This window comes from Tachyglossus aculeatus, chromosome 7 (genome assembly GCF_015852505.1).
Source record: "Tachyglossus aculeatus isolate mTacAcu1 chromosome 7, mTacAcu1.pri, whole genome shotgun sequence".
Classification (NCBI taxonomy): domain Eukaryota; kingdom Metazoa; phylum Chordata; class Mammalia; order Monotremata; family Tachyglossidae; genus Tachyglossus; species Tachyglossus aculeatus.
This window is the reverse complement of record NC_052072.1, coordinates 24,232,442-24,258,023: the sequence shown is the minus strand read 5'-3', so window position 1 is coordinate 24,258,023 and position 25,582 is coordinate 24,232,442. Positions and strand designations below refer to the sequence as shown.

Genomic DNA, 25,582 nt, shown 5'->3' with positions numbered 1-25,582 from the left:
CTTTCCACTATCCTCAGACTCCTATTGAGAAGCAGCTTGGCTTAGTGAGAAGCAGTGTGGCTTAGTGGAAAGAGCCCGGGCTTGGGAGTCACAGGTCATGGGTTCTAATCCCACCTCCGCCAGTTACCAGCAAGTCACTTAACTTCTCTGAGCCTCAGTTCCCTCATCTGTAAAATGAGGATAAAGACCATGAGCCCCACGTGGGACAACCTGATTACCTTGTATCTCCCCCAGCCCTTAGAACAGTGCTTGGCACATCGTAAGTGCTTAACAAATATCATCATTAGTATTATTATTATTATTATTATTACTAGCGGATAGAGCACGGGCCTGGGAGTGAGAAGGTCATGGGTTCTAATTCTGCCACTTGACTGCTGTATGACCCTAGGCAAGTCATTTCGCTTCAGTTACCTCATCTGTGAAATGGGGATTGAAATTGTGAGCCTCATGTAGGACAGGGACTGTGTCCAACCCATTTTGTTTGTATCCACCCCAGCGCTTAGTACAGTGCCTGGCACATAGTAGGCACTTAATAAATGCTAAAATTATTATTATTATTATTATTATTAGTCCTCCCCCTGCCTCTGGGCTGTCAGGGTGAGCAAGTACTGGGAGGAGGAGGCAGCTGGTTACTTCTCATGCTCTCCAGGCTGCCAGCAGTCCCTCTACCTCTGGACTGCCTGAGTGAGCCAGATTTGGCAGGAGGAGGAGGAGGAGAAGGAGGTGGCATCCTGCTCCCCATGTCTCCAGGCTCCCAGTGCTCCCACTACCTCTGGGCTCTCTAGTTGAGCAGGATTCAGGGAGGAGAAGGAGGCTGAAGGCTGCTTCTCTGTGCTCCCCCTGACTCTGGGCCTCTGGGTTGGGGTCAGATGGAGGAGGAGGCAGGACTCGAGTCAGGGAGGAGGAACTCCAGCTCCAGCTCTGCCCTTTGGTTATCCCCCCTCAGGCCCACCGCACCCCCGTTCTGGCTGGGCAGAATAGATGGTAGTGCCGGGGAATGTTGAAGCGGGAGGGAGAGGGTGTGAGGGAGCAGAGAAGTGGCAAAGCCTGGGGCTGATGAGAGTTCTGGGGTCCCCGGTCATAACCAGAGGGCTGCAGGCCCGGCTGGTGCCGATCCTGGCCAACGTCCTGGAGGTGGATCAGGAGAAATGCTGGGGCTTCGACCAGTTCTTCGCGGAGACCAGCGACACGCTCCACAGGGTCGTCGTCCATGTCTTCTCCCTGCCGCAGGCCGTCCTGCACCACATCTACGTCCACACCCACAACACGTACAGGATGGGCTGGCACTGGGATGGGGCAGTGGGGGGTCGGACGGGATGGACTTGGGGGGGGTGCGGGGTGGGACATTGTGGGTGGGGAGGGAGGGGCGGAGTGAGGAGGGGCATGGTGGGATAGGGCGGGCAGGCCCACCTGCCTCAGAGGACCTGGTCACCCCAGGGTGGGAAACCCCACCCGTGAGGCTATGGCCAGCTTCTCCACCCTTGACTCATGGCAGAAGCTGGAGAAGGGGCAGCTCGAGTGAAAAGAGCCCAATGCCTGGGAATCAGAGAACCTGAGTTATAGTCCCAGCTCTGCCACTGGCCAGCTTTGTGACTTTGGGCAAGTCACTTAACTTCTCTGCATCTCTTTCCTCATCTGTAAAATGGAGATTCAATACCTTTTCTCCCTCCTACTTGGACTGTGAGCCTCATGGGGGACAGCGATTGAACCCAACCTGTTTATCTTGTATCTGTCCCAATACTTAAATATAGTGCTGGGCCACAGTAAGCACTTCAATAGTATTATTATTGTTATTATTATTATTATTATTTTGAGCAGTCACTTGGCTTGAAAGGAAGGTGGAAGTGTCCTGGTTCCATCTCTGGCTTTGCCCCTGACCTCTCACAAATTCTTGAACTTCTCCAGATCTGTTCTTCCACCTTTAAACAAGACTGAAATTCCCTGCTCAAGGAACCCAGGCTGGAAATTAATGGGCAGGGCCGGGGCCGGGCTCTCTGCGGCCCCTCTGGACTGTGAGCTCGTTGTGGGTAGGGAATATGTCCATTAATCGTTATAGTGTTCTCTCTCAAGCTCTTAGTTCAGTGCTCTGCACACAGTAAGTGCTCAGTGAATGCATCATGAATGAATGAATGAAAGGTGCGACCCCAGCACCTACTTTTATCTCTTTCCTCTTGCCCAGGACGGCCGTATTCCTGGAATCGGTGTTCAAACAAACCAACATTGCCCCCGACCACCAGGAGTATCTGTTTGAGGGCCACCCCTGCGTCCTGGAGCCCAGCCTGCCCACTCAACACCTCGTGAAGACATCGGCAAGCAGCCCCCTAACCCTGCTCAGCGTGGAGCCCAAGAGTCCCGTGGGCCTGACCTTCCGGGATCGTGAGTTAGGCTCCTCTGGGTGCCACCACTGTTCTTTCGTTTGGTGTATGGATGTCTCATTCCCCATCTCTGCCATCAAGGAGTTAATGTTCATCCTTGGGGGCCGGACCAGAGTAGAAGGGTTGGGAGACTCCGGGCTAATACCAGCTGTTTCCCTGGGGAATACCTAACAACTTGGACAAGCGATTTAGCTCTGGGTCTTGGTCTTCCCCTCTGGGAAATGGGGGAAGGAAAGAGTGGAGTCACTAGAGTTTCATGGCTTAGTAGAAAGAGCATGGGCTTGGGACTCAGAGGATGTGGGTTTTAATCCCACCACTTGTCTGCTGTGTGACCTTGGGCAAGTCACTTCGCTTCTCTGTGTTTCAGTTACCTCATCTGTAAAATGAGGATTAAGACTGTGAACCCCACGTGGGACAACCTGATCACCTTGTATCCCCTCCAGTGCTTAGAACAGTACTTGGAATATAGTAAGCACTTAACAAATTCCAAATTATTAATAATTATTATTATTATTTGGCTCCAAGGAGCCACTAACATCATAAACCACCAGACATCTGTCCGGCATTTGTCCTAGCCTTAGCTGCCCAGGTAGGTGAAGGCCCACACCCTCCCCATCTGGGCCTGATGGAGTCTAATCTGTTTATTATCTCTTTAAAGATTGCCCAAGGATGTGCAATGCACACCCAAACCCTTGGTCTGCTGTCCAATCCCCTCATTTCCAGGAAGAAGGACTTCCTCCTATGTGCGTGTTCCAGGCAGAATTTGCCCAATAAAGGCCGTGGCAGATGGGCTGGGTTCAGAATCCTCTAGACTGTAAGCTCATCCTCTAGACTGTAAGCTCTTTATGGGTAGGGAGTGTGTGTGTCTATTTTTATATCGTACCCTCCCAAGTGCTTAGCACAGTGCTCTGCATACAGTAAGCGCTCAATAAATACGATTGAATGAATGAATGAAAAGAATTCAAACCAGGGATCCCGTTGCAATCGGCCCCTGGCCCCTGGCTACTGGGGAGGGTGGGTAGGAATTCCAGAGCCAGGTCTCCACACTTCCTTGTTGTTAGTCCTTGGAGAGTGGAGGTTTGGAAATGTGAGGAGGAACTGACGTTGGAATGTAGTGCCATTCGGGTTCCTGCAGGTTGGCTAATAATGCTGGCCAACTCCTAAAGAAAAAATGGGGCAGAAAAGGCATACTCCTCCGTGCTGGCCTCAAGAGGTCATTGAGTGGGAACAGAAGGCAGGACACCAGGTCTAATTCTAGGAAGGGTCGCAGCCTAGTCGTGGGGCGGGGTGGGAGGGGGGCTTGGAGGGGCTCTGTCCTAGGGCCCAGACTCACATTCCCACCTCTACACCCACAGCGGCCCTTGACATCCCCAAGTTTGTCCCTAAAGTGGATCTGCTGGCGGATTACAACACTGCCAAGGTACGTGGCGATCCCCTATGAAAATTGTATCTCCTCCAAGAGGCTTTCCCAAATTAAATCCTCATTTCCCCTATTTGCCATCCCTTCCGCCTCCCCTATGCACATGGGTCTGTTTCCCATAATCACTTTGACAAGCAGCGTGGCTCAGTGGAAAGAGCCTGGGCTTTGGAGTCTGAGATCATGGGTTCAAATCCCTACTCCTCCACTTGTCAGCTGTGTGACTTTGGGCAAATCACTTCACTGGGCCTCAGTGATCTCATCTGTAAATTGGGGATGAAGACTATGAGCCCCACGTGGGACAACCTGATCACCTTGTAACCACCCGAGTGCTTAGAACAGTGCTTTGCACATAGTAAGTGCTTAATAAATGCCATTATTATTATTATTATTATTTGATGTTGACATTTGACTCTGACTTTGACTTTCCCCGCTAGACTGTAAACTCGTTGTGGGAGTGTGTATGCTTATTGTTGTATTGTACTCTCCCAAGTGCTTAGTACAGTGCTCTGCACACAGTAAGCACTCAGTAAATAGGATTAACCGACTGACCAGCATTCAGCCGTCCCCCAGTCTCACAGAGATCATTAATCAGGTTGGGCACAGTTTATGTCCCACATGGGGCTCACAGCTTTAATTCCTATTTTACGGATAAGGTAAGTGAGGCACAGAGAAGTAAAGTGACTTGCCTAAGGTCACACAGCAGTAGAGTGGTGGAGCTGGGATCTGAACCCGTATTCTTCTAACTTCCAGGCCTGGGCTCTATCCACTAGGCCTTGCATCTCTATTATACAATTTCTATCTATCAATCAATCAATAAATGGTATTTATTGAGCACTTACTGCATGCAGAGTACTATATTAAGCACTTGGGAAAGTACAGTGTGACAGAGTTGTTAGAAATAAGCCCTGCCCACAAGGAGTTTACAGTCTATGGGGGGGGGGGAAGAACTTAAAATAGATTAGGAAAGGGGAATTAATAGACTATAAAAATATTTTAGTACAATTATTGTGGGGCTGGGGTGAGTATCAGAGTGTTTAAGGATACACAGACAAGTGCACAGTTGATACAGAAGGGAGGAAGAATAGAAAAATGAACAGTTAGTCAGGGAAGGCCTCTTGGAGGAGATGGGATCTTAGGATGGTTTGGGCTTGGGAGTAGCATAGCAGAAGCATTCAATTAAGTATGTAGTACAGTCCTTTGCACACAGTAAGTGCTCAATAAATGCAGTTGAATGAATGATTGAATGAATAAGCGCAGCATAGTGAGTAGACCACAGGCCTGGGGGTCAGGAGGACCTGGGTTCTAGTCCCGGCTCCACCACTTGTCTGTTGTGTGACCTGGGGCAAGTCACTTCACTTCTCTTGGAGAAGCAGCGTGGCTCAGTGGAAAGAGCATGGGCTTGGGAGTCAGAGGTCATGGGTGCAAATCCCGGCTCTGCCGACTGTCAGCTGTGTGACTTTGGGCAAATCACTTCACTTCTCTGGGCCTCAGTTCCCTCATCTGGAAAATAGGGATGAAAATTGTGAGCCCCCCCCGTGGGACAACCTGATCACCTTGTAACCTCCCCAGCGCTTAGAACAGTGCTTTGCACAGAGTAAGCGCTTAACAAACACCATCATTCTCTGTGCCTTGGTTACTTCATCTGTAAAATGGGGATGAAGACTGTGAGCCCCATGTGGGACATGGATTGAGTCCAACCTGATAACCTTGTATTTACCCCAGTGCTAAGTATAGTGCCTGGCACCTAGTAAATGCTTAACAAATACCATTTCAAAATAAAACTATCACTGATTGGAAGGGTCCCTAAAGTGAGCAGAGAGGGAGGAGCTGGGGGAGGTGGACTGTGGTCACGCTGAGGCAGTTCCTTTCTTGTCGTAGTGTGTGCTGGGCACCGGGCACCGGACACTCAGGCTTTCCCAGGAGCTGCACAGGGGCCAGGAGCTGATGCTAAGGGGACTCACCTGGCTGCTGTAGGTTCCTGGGCCGGGGCAAGCTCGGAGTGGGGAAGGGCAAAGAAAATAGGGAAAGGGGCTGTCGTCTTGACTATTCTTCCCCAGGGTGGGGGGCTGAAGCGGGGGGCGGCCCTCAGGCTTCCACTGGTATCAGTCTGTCCACAAACTCTCTGCCCTGCCCCTGCTCACCCCACATACAGTCTGGATGGGAGGGTGGGGTAAGGGGATGGGGAAAGGGGAGCCCTGGGGGAGGGACTAATCCTTCCTCCTCCCCCTTCCTTGTTGCTGGGGTTGGCTTCTACCACAGAGAAATCCTCAAGTCTTCCTGTGGACACTCGCTGGAGAAAACACGGATGGCACTACTCTTCCTGAACCACAGTGACCAGGGGCAAGACAGGTAAGTAATAAGAATAACTGTGGTGTCTGTTAAGCGCTGACTATATACCAAACACCAAACCAAGTGCAGGGACAGATACTAGAGAGGTCCCCCATGGAGCCCACAATCAAGTAGGAGGGGAGAAAGGTATTGAATCCTCATTTTGTGGATGAGGGAACTGATTTTCAGAGAAATTAAGTGATTTGCCCAAGGTTAGTGGTGGAGCTGGGATTAGAACCCAGCTCCTTTTACTCCCAGTCCTGTGCTCTTTCCGTTAGGAGGTGGCTGGAATTTACCCGAGGGTGTTTTGGGACCACTTCTCTTGGCCAGCAGACCAAGGAGGTTTGGCAGTGGGGCTGGGACCTCTCTCTGGGCGAGGGGGATATGTGGGGTACAGATCGTTCTTGCCTTCTCCCCTTCTTAATCCAACTACAAGGGGCCGCTGAACCTCTTTTTTCTGGGCTATGCTCCTTGAAAGCAGGAATGATGTCTACCTACTCTGTTGTATTCTCCCAAGCACTTAGCGCAATTTTCTTCATACAGTTACTGTTCAGCAATTACCATCAATTGATTGATTGTTTGCCCCTTAGCCCAGCTCTCTTTACTCTTACCAGCTGGATTTCCCAGGTTCCCTCTACCCTAGTTCATGGAAGTCACTATGTTCCTGCAGTAACTGTTGAGGGTGCTCATTGCCTTCCTCTCCTGCCTCATTCTCAACCCATCCCCCAGCCCTTGGGAGGTTCTAGGCTCCGGTCAGTTCCAGGGGGTATTAGCAATGATAAAAGAGCCTGCACCTTACCCTGAAGGGTACAGTCAGGCTGCCTGCATATCTGCTGCTGGGACAGTAATAATAATAATAATGGTGTTTATTAAGCATTTACTATGTGCAAAGCACTGTTCTAAGCGCTGGAGAGGTTACCAGGTGATCAGGTTGTCCCACGGGGGGCTCACAGTCTTCATCCCCATTTTACAAATGAGTTAACTGAGGCATAGAGAAGTGAAGTGACTTGCCTAGAGTCACCCAGCTGACAATTGGCGGAGCCGGAATTTGAACCCGTGACCTCTGACTCTCAAGTCCGTGCGCTTTCCACTGAGCCACGCCTGCTGGCTTAGCCCTGCCCAAGGTGGCAGGGGGCTCGCTGCCTCCATGCCAACTAGCTGATTCCTAAGTTTGACTGGAATCCTCACCCCAGGAAGAGTCCTTTATCCACCTTCTCTTCTTCTCCAGTTAAGGTTGGCTGTAACGAAGGGGTCCAGATCTGTCTCCAGCGATGAAGCCTGTGAGAGCACGCCCCCCCACCCCCCCACAACACACACATTGACCTGCACAACTGCATGCACGCACACCCACATGCATGTGCACCACATGGATACACACACTGAGAGGGTGCCAAGCAGGGAGAGGGGCTGTCTCTTTAATTTCCTGCTTCCGGCTGCGCTCTCCCTATCTCTCCGACTCCCCTTCACCACCTCCTGCCTGGATCTCTGCTTCTCAGAGGAGAGGTGGCTGACCTGGGGGCTGGTGGACTCCCCCAGACTCAGAATTGGAATTCCCACAGAGTTGGAGGCTCCCAGATCCTCCATCTTCTTGAACGCAGCATCTTCCTAATTCCCCGCAATAGTCTGGCCTGCCAATAATATTTATGAAGCACTTACCGCGTGCAGAACACTGTACTGAAGAGCTGGGAGAGAATACATAGGGCCCTGTCCCTCGACCCAAGAGTATAGAGACAGACACATCAGGAACGATGAAATGTTAAACACGACAGACAAACATATAAAAGAAAAACAAAATCAGAAGGGTACTGTTAAGGCTCCTCATGGCTCGAGTCCAAGGCCCACCTGTAGCCTCAGTAACCACTACAGTGGCAATCAGTCTTTCCGAGGCTTTGAGAGAAGCTACGAGAAGCAGCGTGGCTCAGTGGAAAGAGCCCGGGCTTTGGAGTCAGAGGTCATGGGTTCAAATCCCGGCTCCGCCACTTGTCAGCTGTGTGACTTTGGGCAAGTCACTTAACTTCTCTGGGCCTCAGTTACCTCATCTGTAAAATGGGGATGAAGACTGTGAGCTCCCCGTGGGACAACCTGATCACCTTGTAACCTCCCCAGTGCTTAGAACAGTGCTTTGCACATAGTAAGCGCTTAATAAATGCCATTATTATTATTTGAGAAGTCCTTGTCCTGTGGGTGCCCTTTTGATGTAAAGGAGTCTTCTTGGTGGCGCGGAGGAGAGGTGGTGCCAATTTCCAAGAAGCGGTGTGGCTGGTTGCCCAGTTGGTGGGATGCTGAGTGCTCTCAGCATTGGGGTTTTATTCCCAGCTCGGTGCACACGGAGGATGCTGGGAACAGGGACTCTTACTGGGAGAAGGGAAGGCAGCAGTTAACTTGCCAGGAAGGCTCTTGTTTTCTGCCATGGGCTGAAGCCCAGGAAGGTTGAACATGATGGGCAGGGAGCATGTCTGCTAATTCCGTTGTACTGTATGAGAGGCAGCATGGAGTAGTGGATAGTGCCCAGACCTGGGAATCAGAAGTCATGGGTACTAATCCCGGCTCTGCCACTTGTCTGCTGTGTGACCCTGGGCAAGTCACTTCACTTCTCTGCACCTGTTACCTCATCTGTAAAATGGGGATTGAGGCTGTGAGCCCCACCTGGGACAGGGACTATGTCCAACGCAATTTGCTTGTATCCACCGCAGTGCTTAGTACAGTGCCTGGCACATAGTAAGCACTTAACAAACTCCATAATTATAATAATAATTATTATTATTCTCCCAAGTGCTTAGTTCAGTGCTCTGCACATAGTAAGCACTGAATAAATGTCACCTATTGATTGATTGGTTGATTGGAAACAGGCGGGAGAACTCAGTCTTTCCCAAACTCACTGGGGTTTTCCTACCTGCTCCACCCTCTGTGTAGAGTTGGTGCTTTCCTACTTCCCAAGGGGTTTCACTGCGCTCTCAGCAGGATGTGTGGGGCTTTGCCAGACTGCTCACTGCTGATGGTGGGAAAAGGGAAGAAGGAGGCCCAAGGCACAGGGTTGGAGTTCCTGAGTGAGGGAAAAGTTCATCCAGGAGCCCACATGGCAGAGGCTAAGTTGAGCAGACAACAGGCTGGGGGAGAGCTGGAGGAACGAACGGTTCAGGGAAGATCCCGGAAGGAGCAGCTCTGTCCAGCCCTGGGGTGAGGTCCAGCCTCTGCCTGGGATCAAGGACCAGAGCCATGCATTCCTGCACTGTGGGTTTGCCTGGAGAGGGGAGGAGGAGGAGGAGGAGAAAAAAGAAGATGAGGGGAATGGGAAGGCCCATCTGTACTGGAATGGCCTCCCTCTCCATATCCAGCAGAATCATTCTCCCCACTTCAGAAACTTACTGAAGGCTTTTCCAACTAAGCCTTCATTTCCTGTTCTCCCCCTTCCTTCTGCGTTGCCCTTGCATTTGGATTTGCTCCCTTTATCCATCCCTCCCTCAGCCCCACAGCACCTATGTACTTATCTGTCATTTATTTATTTATATTAATGCCTGTCACCCCCTCTAGTCTGTAGGCAGATTGTGGACAGGGAACGTGACGACCAACTCTGTTATATTGTACTCTCCCATTTGCTTTAATACAGTGCTGTCTGCACCCGGTAAGCACTCAGTAAATACAATTGCTGGATTAGGGGACATTTGACCGATACTGGGCTGGACTCAAATTCAGTTCCATCCTGAGTAAAGCCAGTCATGTTTGGAAATCCAAATGGCTCAAAACACCTGGCTCCACTGGTCACTTAACTCCCCTGGGAAGCTCACTTGGGCTATTCTTGAAAGTTTAATCATCATAATGAAAATAAGGGTGTTATTTGTTAAGCACTTACTATGTGCTAAGCACTGGGGTAGGCACAATACAATCAGGCACAGTCCCTGTCCCACATGGGGCTCACAGTCTAAGGGGAAGGGAGAACAGGGATTTAATCCCCATTTTACAGAGGAGAAAACTCTGTAAACGTTAAAAGTGACTTGCTCAAGGTCCCGCAGCAGGCAAGTGGCAGAGCAGGGATTGGAACCCAGGTCTTCGCCTCAGTCCTTGGTTCTTTCTATTAGGTTGCACTGCTTCTCATGACCTGGCTTTAATATCCTAGAAGCAAAGACCCCTGGGAAATAGACAAAAGCTTCCCTCATCCCTTTCCCATCTCCATTCTCCCCAGTAACCTCATTTCTTCCAGCCCTGCACCTCCCCAGATGTGTCCCTTCCCTGTGAAGCTCAATCTTCCCCTCCACTGGCCCTCAAACTCCAGGTCTTTCTGGCCTTCCCCCAAGCCGGCAATTCCCCTCAGGGCAGCCTCCTGCTGCGTTTCTCGGGTTCTTCCATCTGCCCAGTTGCACTTCTTTTCTGCATGGTCTTCCTCCCTCAGGAAAGCCTAGAGCAGCCGAGTTCTGTCGCTTCCCAAAGGGGAGCTCAGGACCTGGTGGGTGGTTGTCTGAGAGAGACAGTTGGAAAGGAAGGCCCCAGGGGAGAGAGTCATGCCCCCTCCAATCTCCCTCATGTCTCTGAGGGGGGAGAGAGAGAGAGCTATACCCACACTCTGCCCACTGTATTCCTTGCCTTATGTCCTCTGCACAACCATCTGCTCTGCCACTGGCCCCTGATCAAGTCGCAGACTGGGAGGAACTGCAGGATACCTCACAGTATCCTCAGACCCTAATTTCTTCTCTTTTTTATATAGTATTTGTTAAGTGCTTACTATATGCCAGGCGCTGTACTAATTGCTGGGTTAGATACAAGCTAATCAGAGCAGACGCAGTCCGTGTTCCACAGGGGGCTCATAGTCTTAACCCCCATTTTACAGATGAGGGAACTGAGGCACAGAGAAGTTAAGCGACTTGGCCAAGGTCACCTAGCAGACAAGTGGTGGGGCTGGGATTAGAACCTAGGTCCTTCTGATTCCCAGGTTCATGCTCCATCCACTAGGCCACACTGCTTCTTTGTGTGCCCCTGCTGTCCTCCTCCACGAAGCCAGCAGGATTGTGTGCTCCTCAAGCTTTGGGCGACTTCTTCCCCTGCGATAAACCTGGGAAAGATTCCTTGGGCCTCCTGTCCCAGACTGCTCTCTTTCCCTCAGGCCCATGCCCACTTCTGGGTCATGTGAGGAGCCAGAGCTGCGAGCCGCGGGCGAACTGAGAGCCAGACTACAGACTGTGAGTTTGTCCTGCCTGCTTGGTGTGGGGTTGGAGGTGAGGAGGAGGAGGAGGAGGAGGAGGAGGGTATTGGGGATTGGCGGGGGAAGGGAGCGGTCCCCTTGCCGACAGGAGCGGTCATCCAGTCTGGCCTCCTGTCTCCAGGCGGGAGTTGACTGCGGCATCCCTGGTGACTGGACCCCCTTCCCACCCACCTTCCCCGGCCCCGCCTCTGCCTCCCCACTCCCTCCCTTCCTCTCCACCCAGATCAGTGAGATTCTCTCCGGACAGTCCCAGAATATCCAGGACACCTGGAGCCGCCTGGGCAGCATGGCCGCTGAGCTGGCGAAGAGCCGGGAACAGGTACATGAAGACAGAAGGTCTGTGGGATTTCCTATTTTGCGGGGGTTTAAGCAGCGTGTTGTTGTCCGTTCGTTTTTGAGCCATCTTCGAGCTGGGTTCTATATCCCGACCAACCTGAGCTTCTCTAGGCAAGGGGATGGAGGGAGGGGGAAGATTTCCCGGGGAGGAGCCTCCCTGCCTCCCCCAGCCTCCCCAGAGTGGAGGAGAAGCCAGGGCAGATCACAAGCTCAGGAAAAGGCAGGGGCGGTGGCAACAATCAGGCTCCTCTTTTGGCGAGAGACCTCAAAGAAAGGGGAGCACGCCCCACGCCGACCCATTTTTTGTCTCGGGGTCCACTCATCCCTGCCCAGATGAGGATGTCTGGTTGGGAAGGGCCTAGAGAAGCTGGAGAGTGGGGAAGGTCCCCCTGGCTGGGTTATGGAGGCAGCTACGAGTTCTGGCTCAGTGGTGTCACCCAGGCTCGAGTCTATGCTCTGCCACCAGCCTGTAAGATGGCCGGGGGCAAGTTATGTAATCTCTCTGGACCTCAGTTTCCTCATCTGCAAAATGGGATAATAATCCTTACCTTTCTATAAATCTCACAGCACTCTATGAAACCTACACGTTCATGAAGTAAAGTTGAACTTGGAACCAGAGTGTCTTGAATAAACAAGCCTGGGTTTTCAGGCTGGAGGTGAATGGAGTAGAGCTGGGGGGAGGCAGTAATCTAGAAAAAAAGGATCATAGATGCCTCCAACTGGAAGGGGCTTTGAGAGGTCATTTTGAACACCCCCTGCCTCCCAACCCATAAACAAAATCACCTTGTGTGAGGAAATTGTCCTTTTCTTTACCTGCGTTCCTCCTGCTGCAGTTTAAGGCCAGTACTTTGAGGTGTGCCTGGGTTAAAGACAAAAAAACTGCATGGGATCCCAGCGCTGTCATAAGCATCCTTAGCTATGAGTTCTGGGTTGGATGTGTGGGGTCACAGGCCGGTATCCACTTCTCCAGTGCCTGTCCTGCCTCTCCTCCACCCTCATTCAGGGGCCCTTGTGGCACATTTCCCCTCTTCCTCCTGCTACATGAAGTTGTCATTGGGAAGGTCTGAACCCGCTGGGCCCCCATCCCCAGCTCTCCCCACCTCCCCCCGGCTCTCCGCCGGTTCCCGGCCACCCTGAGGGTTGCTGGTTCCTCCCGTGACCTGGTTCCCTCTTCCGGCCAGCAGCATCCAGCAGATTGACTGCTGCCTGGACAAGATGCAGCTTATCTACAAGCAGTTCAAGAAAGCCAGGATGCTGCCAGGTGAGCGGCCAAGCCAAGATTTGTCATCCTGGAATCCCAAGTGCTGGGGCTGGGGGGTCCTGGAGTCCTGGTTGTTAGACTGGGGTGGGGGCTCCTGGAATCCTGGGTGCCGGGGCTGGGATTGGGGGTCCTGGACCGTGGGTGCCAGGGCTCGGGCTCGGGGAGGGTCCTGGAGCCCTGTGTGCTGGGGCTGGAGTGAAGGGGATGGGTCCTAGACCGCTGGGGTTGGAATGGGTGTGGAGTTCTGAACCCCTGTGATAGGGGCCGGGGTGTGGGGTCCTGGACCCCTGGGTTCCAGGGCCAGGACTGGGGCTGGGGAACCCCTGCATGCTGGAGCTGAGGTCGAGGGGTCAATCAGTGGTATTTACTGAGCACTAACTGTGTGCTGAGCTCTGTACTAAGTGCTTGGAAGACAGAATTGATAGAAACAATCCCTACCTACAGGGAGTTTACAATTTCTGTAGTAGTTTCAGGATCCCACGCCTTCCCAAAGGACTTAGCCCAATGCTCTGCACAGTCAATGTTCAATAAATACCATGGATGATGATGTTGATGCTGAAGTTTCCCTGTTTCCCTGAGACTCTTAATAATAATAATTATGGTACTCATCAAGCATTTACTATGTACTGTGGTACTGTGTACTGTGATCCCCGGCCCCAGCACTTAGGATTCCAGGATGACAAACTTGTACTGCGGTAGATACAAGCTGGACACAGTCCCTGTCCTGCATGTGGCTCACACTCTTAATCCCCATTTTACAGATGAGGTAACTGAGGCCCAGAAAAGTGAAGTGACTTGCCTAAAATCACACAGCAGACAAGTAGTGGAGCCAGGATTAGAACCCAGGTCCTTCTGACTTCTAGGCCCGTGCTCTATTCACTAAGACACGGTGCTTCTCTCTTACCCAGGGAGAGCTGGGGCTGACATTAGCCACCCTCCCTCAACTCTGTAAGCAGCTGTAATACCTCATGAGACATAGCACCACCCTACCTGGCATTTGAACTCCTCCTTTGCCTCAGGGTACAGCCTGGCCATTTCAGTGTCTCTCTCCTCCACTAGACTGTAAACTCCTGGATCCTGTCTTCCTACTTTATTTTAATGCTCTCCCAAGCACTTAATATGGTGCTCTGCAGACAGTAAGCACTCAGTAAGTAAATACCACTGATCGATTGATTGGAAAGAACCAGGGACAGGGAGCCTGGGTTGCAGGTTCTAGTCCAGCTGCACGACTTGCGTATTGGGTGATGTTGGGCAAGCCACTTAACCTCTCTGGACCTCAATTTCCTCCTCTGTAAATGGCGATCAATCTCCCTCATACTGTGACCCCCATGTGGGTCAGAGACCATTGTCCAATCTGAAGATCTTGGCCTGTCCCGCCATCGACCCCCGGCCCACGTCATCCCCCGGGCCTGGAATGCCCTCCCTCTGCCCATCCGCCAAGCTAGCTCTCTTCCTCCCTTCAAGGCCCTAATGAGAGCTCACCTCCTCCAGGAGGCCTTCCCAGACTGAGCCCTTTCCTTCCTCTCCCCCTCATCCCCCTCTCCATCCCCCCCATCTTACCTCCTTCCCTTCCCCACAGCACCTGTATATATGTACATATGTTTGTACATATTTATTACCCTATTTATTTATTTATTTATTTTACTTGTACATATCTATTCTATTTATTTTATTTTGTTAGTATGTTTGGTTTTGTTCTCTGTCTCCCCCTTTTAGACTGTGAGCCCACTGTTGGGTAGGGACTGTCTCTATATGTTGACAATTTATACTTCCCAAGCGCTTAGTACAGTGCTCTGCACATAGTAAGTGCTCAATAAATATGATTGATGATGATGATGATGATGATGATCTTGTCTCTACCCCAGTTCAGTACAGTGCTTGGCACATAGTAGGCACTTAATAAATATCATTAACCTTAGGAAAGCAGTGGGCAGGAGTTCCCTTCCCCCTGCCCCACCTCTCAAAGGTGTCAGGCCCAGCTGTGTCATCCTAAGCCCAGCAGTAACACCCATCTCTGAGGCTGGAGGGTGGGTAGGGAGCACCAGGAGGGAGAGAATGGCCAGCTCCTGGGCTAGCCTCTCCAAGAGCCACTTGCCCTCCCCCCGTGCCGATCAGCAGCACTTCTGGCCTGGGCACCCCAAGGAGCTCTTGCCCCCGCGGCCATAGTGGGGTCAGTGCCTTGGCTCTGACTGATGCTGCAAGTGCTTGGATTCTCACTGAGGTTTCTGGGCTTTTCAGGTCTGGGCTACAACGAAGAGCAGATTCACAAACTTGAAAAGTGAGTAACTCCCTTCTTCCTCGCACTTGCTCAGGTCTGTAACAATTCATGCCATGCGTGTTGTCCCAAAGGCCTGTGTCCTTGAATTTCCCATCTTTTTCCTAAATGGGGGAATAGCTGGGGAAAATGGCCAGTGGGGACAGGTAAGCTTGTGTCCCCAATGGCCAGGTTGGGTTAAATGAGGCAAATTGGAAGTATAACTTTGGCAATTTTTGATTGCCTGTAACGGTACAGACAAACATCCTTTCTCCACTGAAGCTTCCCTGCTTGTCTTTATCCTGGGCCCTCCAGGCCAGGAAGCTCAACTCCTCTCCCCTTTTCTCCCTGCACCTCCTCCCACCACCTCAAGACCCCTCTCACCAGTCTGAAGGAGCATCCCTTCCTCTCTCCCTCCTTGACCACTTCCCTTATCTCCTTGTATAACCCACCTGTCACCTCCTCCAGGAAGCCTTCCTTGATTAGCAAATTGGATCCCAAAGCATCATGGCCAAATTATGACCACACAACCTTTCTTTTTGCCAAAGCCTGCCCCATCTCCTTCATGTAGGTCGACGCTTCTCCTCCGCTCCCTCCTGTTGGGCACCAAGCCCATAAATAGCAGCGTCAGGCACTGAGGAAAGGTTTTCTGAAGTGATGCTGAGGAGAGATAATGGGATGACTGTTGCCCTTTCCCGCTGATTTTCAATGGTCGATTTGTGCCTTTTCAGGGTGAATTTTGTCCATTTAGCCAAGAGACTCCTGCACATCTTCCAAGACGACTGTGTTCAGAAGTATCAGGAGGCCCTCACCTTGCATGGACAGAGGATGAGGTATCCAACCCAGACTGAAGTTCTCCAGCCGGGCCCCCAGCCCTCTCCCCGGGCCTGTCCCTGCCAGGGGCCCAGCAGAACTGATGGTATCAGCCATTGCCTGTGGTGTCCGGGGACTAGGAGAAGGGCCCAAGGTGGCACATAGTCTAATTGATAGACCATGGTCCTAGGAGTCAGAAGCACCTGGGTTCTAATCCAGGCTCCTTTCCTTTTTTGTGGTGGGACCTTGGTCAGGTGACTTCTCTGTGCCTCAATTTCCTCCTTTGTAAAATAGGATTAAGACTGTGAGCTCCATGTATCTACCCCAGTGCTTAGAATTGTGTCTGGCACATAGTAAGCACTAACTGATACTATTATCATTATTATTATTATTATTATTACCACCAAGTCTTGGTTGCCTGAAGCGGTAACTCTATGAGAAGCCCTGCAACCTAGAGATGTTGATCAATTCCAGGCACTGGGAGTATCTCTCTGGTAGCTTCCTGCTTCTTCCCACCCCAGCCCAGGACGGTCTGGCTTTCCCAGCCTGGCTTGTTGCTCCTTACTTAGCCTAGCCTCAGTCAGAGCCCTCTGGGAACTGACTCAGGGAGCCTCCTGTCCTAGGCTTCAGTTTAATTTCAGGTCAACCCATAGCCCTGAGCTTCGACTTGCTGCTTCACCACTCCAAAAGACAAGCATAATGGCCTGATCTGGAGTGGGGCCGGCTATCTGGGGGAAGATTTGCAGAACCCAAAAGTCAAGGCTGGAGCAGCTTGTAGCTCCTGTGGAATCCCAGGGTCCAGAGCTTCCTCCCCTCCCCTCTCCCAAGAGGTAGACAAACACACACACACACTCTCTCTGTCTCTCCTCAAAGGATGAACTCCCATCACTCACACTGTTGGATCCCTTTCTAGCCCAGCAGGGACCATTTTGGAGTCCTGGTAGGGTGCCTTTGGGGGAATCCCCAAGGTGAAGGGAAGTGGGCTCAGGGTAGGGCCCCCCTTAGCCCTGATCCAAAAAATTAGGAGAATCAGCTCCCAGAATATAATAATAACAATAATGATTGTGATAGTCAAGCACTGTTCTAAGTACGGGGTAGTTACGAGGTTATGAGGTTGGACAAAATCCCTGCCCCAACTGGGTCCCACGGTCCTAATCACCATTTTACAGATGAGATAATTGAGCCCCAAAGAAGTGAAGTGCCTTGCCTAGATCACACGGCAGGCAAGTGACGGGACCAGGATTAGTACTATAGTTCTTTCTCACTCCCAGGCCTGTGCTTTCTCTACTAGGCACACCGCTTCTCCAGGACATGGGTTAGAAAGGCCCTGTCAGAGTCATCTTGTCTATCCCTCTGCTTTTCTGCAGGCTGACACCTAGCCTTGCCCAGGGGTTCTTTAACCTTCCAGGGCAAAAGCCAGTTCAGGACCTTCTGGGTTGCTTCTTCTCATATGAGGAAGCAGCAGGAGGTGACCAGGGAAACACATGTATTCACGGCTTTTCAGGCTTTAAAAGAAAGGCTCCAAGGAACCCTGGATCTCAGAGTTAATCTTGAAGAAAGTGCGGGAGACTAAACTGCACAGAGCAGTGAACTAGGCTTGGGCAAGTCGAACTCAAATAGGCAGTAGCAAGGGGGTGATTTGTCCATAAATGATGTGTTATTGGACTGGGGCTGTGGTGCCCTTAGGCTGAGATACTCTGCGCTGTGGTGCCCAGACGCGGTGGTATTCTGGGCTGTGGTACTCTGGGACTGTTGTCCTCTGGGATTCATTCATTCATTCAGTACCAGTTATTAAGTGCTTAATAATAATAATAATGGCTTTTGTTAAGCGCTTACTATGTGCCAAGCACTGTTCTAAGTGTTGAACACTGTTCCAAGCACTGACAGACTGTGAGCTGCATGTGGGACAGGAACCGTATCCAACCCGATTATCTTGTATCTACCCCAGCGCTTAGAACTGTGCCTGGCACATAGTAAGCACTTAACAAATACCACTGTTGTTATTATTATTATTAATTACTTGTGTAAAGCAGTGTACTATGCACTTGGGACAGTACAAGCAGCGTGGCTCAGTGGAAAGAGCACGGGCTTGGGAGTCAGAGGTCATGGGTTCTAATCCCGGCTCCGCCACTTATCAGCTGGGTGACTTTGGGCAAATCACTTAACTTCTCTGTGCCTCAGTTACTTCATCTGGAAAATGGGGATCAAAACTGTGAGCCCCATGTGGGACAACCTGATTACCTTGTATCTCCCCCAGCACTTAGAACAGTGCTTCGCACAGAGTAAGCACTTAACAAATATTAAAATTATTATTATTATTGCAATATAATATCAGACACATCCCCTACCCACAGCGAGCTCACGGTCTAGTGGAGGAGACAGACATTAATATAAATAGATAAATAAATAAATAAATTACAGATTTATTCATTCAATCGTGTTTATTCAGCACTTACTGTGTGCAGAGCACTGTACTAAGTGCTTGGGAAAGTACAATATAGCAATAAAGAGTAACAAACCCTGCCCACAGTGAGCTCTCATTTTGGGGAGTGGGGCCGGGGGGAGAGACAGACATCAGTACAAATAAGCAGACATCAAAATAAGTAAAATTACAGATATATACCTAAGTACTGTGGCATAGACACAAGTGCAGATATACACAGATATATATGTATGTGCTGTGGGGAAGGGAGAGAGGATGAATGAAGGAGCAAGTATGAGGGGTGCAGAAGGGAGTGGGGGAAGAAGAGAGGAGGGCTCAGTCAGGGAAGGCTTCCTGGAGGAGTAAGGCTTTGAAGTGGGGGAGAGCAATTATCTGTCTGTAGTAGTTTTAGTGTTGTAGTGTAGGGTTGTGTTGTAGTTGTAGGGTTGTAGTGTTCTGGGGTGTGGTGCTCTGAGGCTGTGGTACTCTGGGCTGTGGTGTTGTGGGGCAGTGGTGCTCTGGGATTACAGTGCTCTGGGGTTGTAAAAGAAGCAGCGTGGCTCAGTGGAAAGAGCCCGGGCTTGGGATTTGGAGGTCATGGGTTCAAATCCTGCCCCGCAACTTGTCAGCTGTGTGACTTTGGGCAAGTCACTTCACTTCTCTGGGCCTCAGTTACCTCGTCTGTAAAATGAGGATTGACTGTGAGCCCCCTGTGGGACAACCTGATCACTTTGTAGCCTCTCCAGTACTTAGAACAGTGCTTTGACCATAGTAAGCGCTTAACAAATGCCATTATTATTGTAGTGCCCTGAGGTTGGGATGCTCTGGGGCTGTGGTGCCCAGAGAAGAGAAGGGAGACCTGGAATGAGAATGCCAGACTCTCTCCCCAGGCCTTTCCCTTGGGTGGGCAGGCCCTCAGAGCAACAAGGCAAGGGCTGGGGAGGGGTGCCCGGATCAGACTGCACCGCTGGTGCCCGAGGGGCTCCGTGACTCCTGGCTTTCCTCCCCAGAGAGGTGCACGAGATCCGCAAGCATCTGCAGCTGGTGAACAGCACGGTGGCGGCCTGCAGCTCGGAAGCCCAGGGAACCCAGGAGTGCCTCAGTGAGGTAATGTCATTCTGGGGTTGCTCAACGTGCCCAGGCTCCACAGAGGGGAAAGCAGCGTGCCCACCCCCACCCAGCCCCCTCTCCAAATGTCCTTGGCAAGCAGACACACGTCTGCTCTGAGCAAAGTTGGACACCCCTGCAGCCTCCACTCCCTCCCAACACTTGAAGCTGCTTAGGAGTTTGGCAGCAGGGAAGAGAGTCGGGGTGTGCCATGCCAGTGGCAGCATGATGCCAGGCCCGGTGTCCCCTTGCTCCCTAGCTCTCTTGGAGGTGTGCCTCAAGTCAGGACCGAGCATTGATGTTCTTGGCTGTACATTGAAGATGACACAATCTCCCTCCATACCCCCTCCATAAAGTCTGGGAAGTCCCTCCCCTCCCTCAGGGTCGCACCTGGAGAGTTTCAAATGCTCTACCAATCTTGGTTTCAGGAGAGTCAAGCAGAGGCATACCCATTCCATTCCTAGCTTGGCCAGTGGCTAGCGAGTGGAAGGCAATCTGCTACAAGTCAAAGCTCACCCATGCTGGGCAGCCGCATCATAGGAGGGAGTCGAGGGCCAAAACTAGAGTTTACTGCGCAGAAGGCGGCAATGGTAAACCACTTCCAGATTTTTACCAGTAAAACTCTGGATACACTACCAGAAAAATTGCAGATGGAGAGTGGGGCATTCTGGGAGAGATGTGTCCTTGGTGTCACTATGAGTCGGAAACGACTCGACTGCATAGACAAGTCCCCCCCAAATTGCTCCACCCCCACCCAACCCTCGCCACTTAAGAAGCCCCTTCTCCTCTCCATGGTAAACAATTAGAGAAATGGCTCATTCTTTGTTCTAGCGAATATAGCTCCTTCTTTCCAAACATCTCACTTCACCCTCACCCTGTCTCTAGGAGCCAGGGACAAGCAGGAGTGAGCCTTTCCGTTTTATAACACTTAACCCTGATGTCCACAGAGGTTAAGTAATAATATTGATAGTGATAATAATAATAATAAGGCTTTGTTAAACTCTTACTATGGGCCCAAAACTGTCCTAAGCTTCGGGGTATAAACAGTATAATCATGTTAGACACAATCCCTATCCCCCGTGGGGCTCACAGCTAAAGGGTGAGGGGTGACCAGGTACTGAATCCCCACTTTATGAATGAAGAAACTGAGGCACCGAGAAGTGAAGTGACTTGCCCAAGGTCAAGAAAAGGCCCAAGATTAGAACCAGGTCCTCTGACTCTCAGGCCTGTGCTCTTTCCACTAGGCCACGTGTCAGGGGCAGACCCAGAACTCGCACCTCATTCTCCTGTCTCCCAGCCCAGGACGTTGTGAATATACATATATGTTTTCTGGGCTTATATTACTCAATATAATGTGGCTCAGTGGAAAGAGCACAGGGTTGGGAGTCAGAGGTCATGGGTTTAAATCCCGACTTCACCAATTGTCAGCTGTGTGACTTTGGGCAAGTCACTTAACTACTCTGTGCCTCAGTTACCTCGTCTGTAAAATGGGGACAACTGTGAGCCCCCCGTGGGACAACCGGATCACCTTGTATCTCCCCCAGCACTTAGAACAGTGCTCTGCACATAGTAAGCGCTTAACAAATGCCATCATTATATAGGCACAGGTGCAGAGGAAGAGCAAACATTCTGAAGCACCCTCGTAAATCCCTTCCCTTTCTTCTGAAGTGGGTTTGCTCGGAGATATTTAGGTATTTTGGGATCTGCCCCTTTATTCCCTCCCCTATTCCTGGAGCAATGTGCGATAACTCTTCCCCACTATCTCCCTTCACCCTGAACACAGCAGGTGCAGGTGGTATCTGGACTGGACTTAAAGCCTCCCGGGCCACCATCAGAACTCCCAGCCCAGGCAGGCTGGACTAGCTTCGTCACAGAGAATCCCAGGGACCAAAGGGGACTTGAGAGGTCATCTCATCCATCCCCCTGCTTCTGGGAAGTCCATACCTAAGTCAACTCCAACAGTTAAGATTCGGTTCTGGGTCCTGGGTCTCCAGGGAGAACCCATGGCCACCCTGGGTCAGCCAGGCCAGAAAAATCTCCCTCTCTCAGATCTCACTCAGATAGGAAGAACTTTTACGCTTCTGCCATGGCCCTGGCTTCCTCCTCATCCTATCTGCCAACCTACGCTCTCTACCCAGGCTCTGGACAGGCTCGCTCAGCGCCTTCTTCAGAACAGACTGACTGCGCCTCCAGCCTCTTCTCCCTCCCTGGATGTGGACTTGAACTCTGTTCCGAAGGAGCTGCTTCTGCAGTAAGTGGGATGGGGGCGCAAAGGAAAATAGTAATGTTATTATTGATAATAATAATAATAATGATAATAATGATATTTGGTAAGCCCTTACTAGGTGCCAGGCACTCTACTAAGTGCTGGAGTAAATACAAGCAAATCAAGTTGGACACAGCCCAACTTGGGGCTCACAGTCTCAATCCCTATTTTACAGATGAGGTAACTGAGGATCAGTGAAGTGACTTGCCCAAGGTCACACAGCAGACAAGTGGCGGAGCTGGGATTAGAACCTATGACTTTCTGACTCCCCAGCTGGTGCTCTACCCACTGGTCTCTGGGGTCAATTATTTTCATTCATTCATTAATTCAATTGTATTTATTGAGTACTTACTGTGTGCAGAGCACTGTACTAAGCGCTTGGGAAGTTCAAGTCGGCAACATATAGAGACGGTCCCTCCCCGACAACGGGCTCACAGTCTAGAAGGGGATTATGGAGATCAAGAGTCATTACTTCCTTTAAGACGGAGACTTGGATGCTTCAGGACAAATTCTCTAAGAGAGCAATAAGGTCCGCATCTAAGACTGTTCTCCAGGGCCACGTAATAGTAATAATAATTATAATAGCATTTATTAAGTGCTTACTCTGTGCAAAGCACTGTTCTAAGCGCTGGGGAGGTTACGAGGTGATCAGGTTGTCCCACAGTGGGGCTCACAGTCTTCATCCCCATTTTACAGAGGAGGGAACTGAGGCCCAGAGAATCAATCAATCAATCAATCGTATTTATTGAGCACTTACTGTGTGCAGAGCACTGTACTAAGCGCTTGGGAAGTACAAGCTGGAGTGAAGTGACTTGTCTGAAGTCACACAGCTGACAGTTGGTGGAGCCGGGATTTGAACCCATGACCTCTGACTCCAAAGCCCGGGCTCTTACAAACACTCCTCCCACATCACTTCTCTGTCTCCCCTTCACCCCTCTTCCCGCCAATGTAAATTGAACCTAACCAAGACTTCTCAACCGTTTGGAGTCGAGGGTTCCCAAAAGCAGCGAGCTGGGCCCTGCCTTCAAGGAGCTCAGCTCTCAGTCTACCGGAGACCATTTTGCATGTGAAATAGATTTGGATCCCAAGCTGACAGACTCCAATTCTTTAGTAGGGCAGGATGGCAGAGAGATTCATTCATTTATTCATTCATTCAATCGTATTTATTGAGCTCTAACTATGTGCAGAGCACTTTAGTAATGGGGGATCAGTCTCAGCTCCAGCGACGGGTGAACCCAGATACAAACTGTTTTTCCTTCCCACAAAAGATTTGGACTTTTTTTGCTCAGATCCCAATGCAAATCCACCTGAAATTTCTGGAATGCTGGGGATTTATTTCCACCTGGAAAAATCCCTCTGCAAAGACTAGTTCTGCTGGGTGGGCCGGCTGGGTGGTCCCAGCCCTGGGGTGGTTTGGGTGGTGGAGTGAAGGTTGTTTGTGTCTTGTGCAGCATGCAGGAGCTCCGGGAGGAGATGAAGTCAGTGGCAATTGGTCTCCAGCACAACAACAGCATCATTGAGAGGTACAGAAGATGACCCCCACCTTACAATGTGCCAGGCACTGTACTTAGCCCCGGGGTAGACACAAACTAATCAGGTTGGACACAGTCCATATCCCACATGAGGCTCAGAGGTTTAATCCTCATCTTACGATGAGGTAACTGAAGCACAGAGAAGTTAAGAGATTTACCCAAGGTCAAACAGCAGACAAGTGGCGGAGCTGGGATTAGAACCCAGCTCCTGCTGATTCCCAGGCCTGCTCTCTATCCACTAGGCCATGCTACTTCCTTCAGTCAGAATCTGCCTCACGCAGAATCAGTTCTCTGACATCAGGCCCTGACCATTTTCTCAGAACCCTCCTCTGAGACCATGGGTATACATGCATGTGTGTGTGTTAGAGAGAGAGAGACCCACTTCCCCCCCATTTTCACTTTCAACCTTGCATTGTTTTCTCCCTAATTTTTCATCTTTAAAGAAATCACCAAAGAGCCGAGGAGGGAGAAGCGACGGGTCGGGATTGTGTGGGTCATTGCGAGGTGGCTGTGTTTGACCGCTGAATCTCTGCAGCCCACCCCTGCCAGGCAGGAGCTCTTGGGCTTGGTCAAGAGCATGTCTCCGACCTAAGTACCACAACCTTGCTGACTTCTGTTCCGCAGATTAAAGGAGGTCACACCTGCCCCTGTTCTTTGAGAGACGCCGTAGATTGGAAGTCCACGAGCCTCAGGACCATGAAGATAGTGGGATGGCACCTTGCTGAAGGAGAAAGTCCACCAACCTTATCTTTTACTGCCTCCTGCCCTGAAGCCCCCACACTGGACGCTGGGGACAAGGGAGACTCGGGTTGTTTTCACTGTTCCCCTGTTCTTTCAGGATCTCTGAAAGGGTGCCTGTAGGCAAGAGACGATCTCCTTCCTGCCCTATATCCATAAGCCCCCGGGAGATGTGGGCCAGAAAGCCTCCAGTCTATTCCTTCCTGCCCCTCTGCTGATCTGTCAGGAATGCCTCCTTGCTGATGGGGAGGGCCGCTCAGGTCTCCGGGGATTTTCTTGGCCTGCTGAGACAGCAAAGCTGCCTGATGTATCACTTTCCTTCCTCTTACCATTTCTCCCCACAAGAATGTTGCTAAACCCCAGGCTATAATGCCACAACCTTGGAGCAACCAGAATTCAAGGGGCTCAGTGCCTTCTCTTGCCCTTCACCTGGCTCCTCTCCCTCCACCCTTGAGGTTTGACTGGGGCAGGGGCTGGGAAGTGTTTTGGCCTATCTGTGAAGCTTTCTATGTGAGGGTGGGGAAGAGACCCCCTGCAAAGTGCCAGAAGGGTTCAGAAATCCCTACCAGGAGAGTCTGGAATGAACAGTTGGGGTCTGGATTGGGAGGGGGTAGGGTTTTATTTTTTTTTATGGTATTTGTTAAATGCTTACTGTGTACCAGGCACTCTACTAAGTGTTGGGGTAGATACAAACTAATACGGTTGGACACATTCCCTGTCCCACGTAGGGCTCACAGTCTTAGAGTCTCCATTTTATAAATGAGGTAGCTGAGGCCCAGAAAAGTTAAGTGACTCCCCCTAGGTCACACAGCAGACAAGTGGCAGAGCTGGGATTCCTGTGATTCTCAGGCCTGTGCTTTTTCCTCTAGGCCACGCTGCTTCTCAATTGAAGGAAAGCCCCTATTTCCATCAAGTCTCATGCCAGAGTTTCTCAATAAAGAATTTCTGAGTGGCTGCAGCTTTTAACCTGCTCCCCGTTCTCCTTGAGCCGGATTCAGCACATAGCAGCCTTCCTGTCCAGTGGAATCTTCCTGGCATCCTGGGGTCATTCCGGCCCAGGTCCCTAAGACGGCATGAGGCTTCTCCATCAGATTGCCCAGAGTCCTCAGGTTTGTGGCCAGACAGATGAGTTACACACAGCCTCATAATCTCAGCCTGGAAAAGAAATCTGGCTGTGGGTCTGAAAGAAATTAGGCTGCAGGCTACAAAAGATGGATTAAGCTATCTCTCCTTCCTATCCCCTCTGTTTTGAGCTGCAGTTGTGGGGAATCTACTCAGAGGGCTCTCAGAAGCTGAAGACTGGGACAGGTGCCTGGAAGGCGAAAGAGGATGAAGAGGAGAGCTGGGTGGGCGTGATCAGAATGGGCTTGGCCTGGGTGGGCAGTGTCCTCGATGTCAGAAGAGGCCAACCAATCAATCAATCATATTTATTAAGCTCTTACCGTGTACAGAGCATTGTACTAAGCATTTGGGAGAGTACAACGCAACAATCTATCAAATGCATTACCTGCCCACAGTGAGGGGGAAACAAACATT

General features: G+C 50.9%; 1 protein-coding gene across 1 annotated transcript in view; it reads left to right on the top strand.

Moving 5' to 3' along the window:
* IKBKE (inhibitor of nuclear factor kappa B kinase subunit epsilon) overlaps positions 1–24,721 on the top strand; it is a 32,934-nt gene extending 8,213 nt beyond the window's left edge. The window contains 15 exon segments of the mRNA XM_038749348.1: positions 1,089–1,268; positions 2,180–2,376; positions 3,731–3,795; positions 5,674–5,765; positions 6,055–6,125; positions 10,153–10,199; positions 11,250–11,294; positions 11,541–11,653; positions 12,838–12,914; positions 15,153–15,192; positions 15,900–16,001; positions 19,414–19,510; positions 21,649–21,761; positions 23,228–23,299; positions 23,933–24,721. Of these exon segments, the coding sequence (XP_038605276.1) occupies positions 1,089–1,268; positions 2,180–2,376; positions 3,731–3,795; positions 5,674–5,765; positions 6,055–6,125; positions 10,153–10,199; positions 11,250–11,294; positions 11,541–11,653; positions 12,838–12,914; positions 15,153–15,192; positions 15,900–16,001; positions 19,414–19,510; positions 21,649–21,761; positions 23,228–23,299; positions 23,933–23,966 (1,345 nt within the window). The 3' untranslated portion in view covers positions 23,967–24,721.
* The last annotated feature ends 861 nt before the right edge of the window (positions 24,722–25,582 follow it).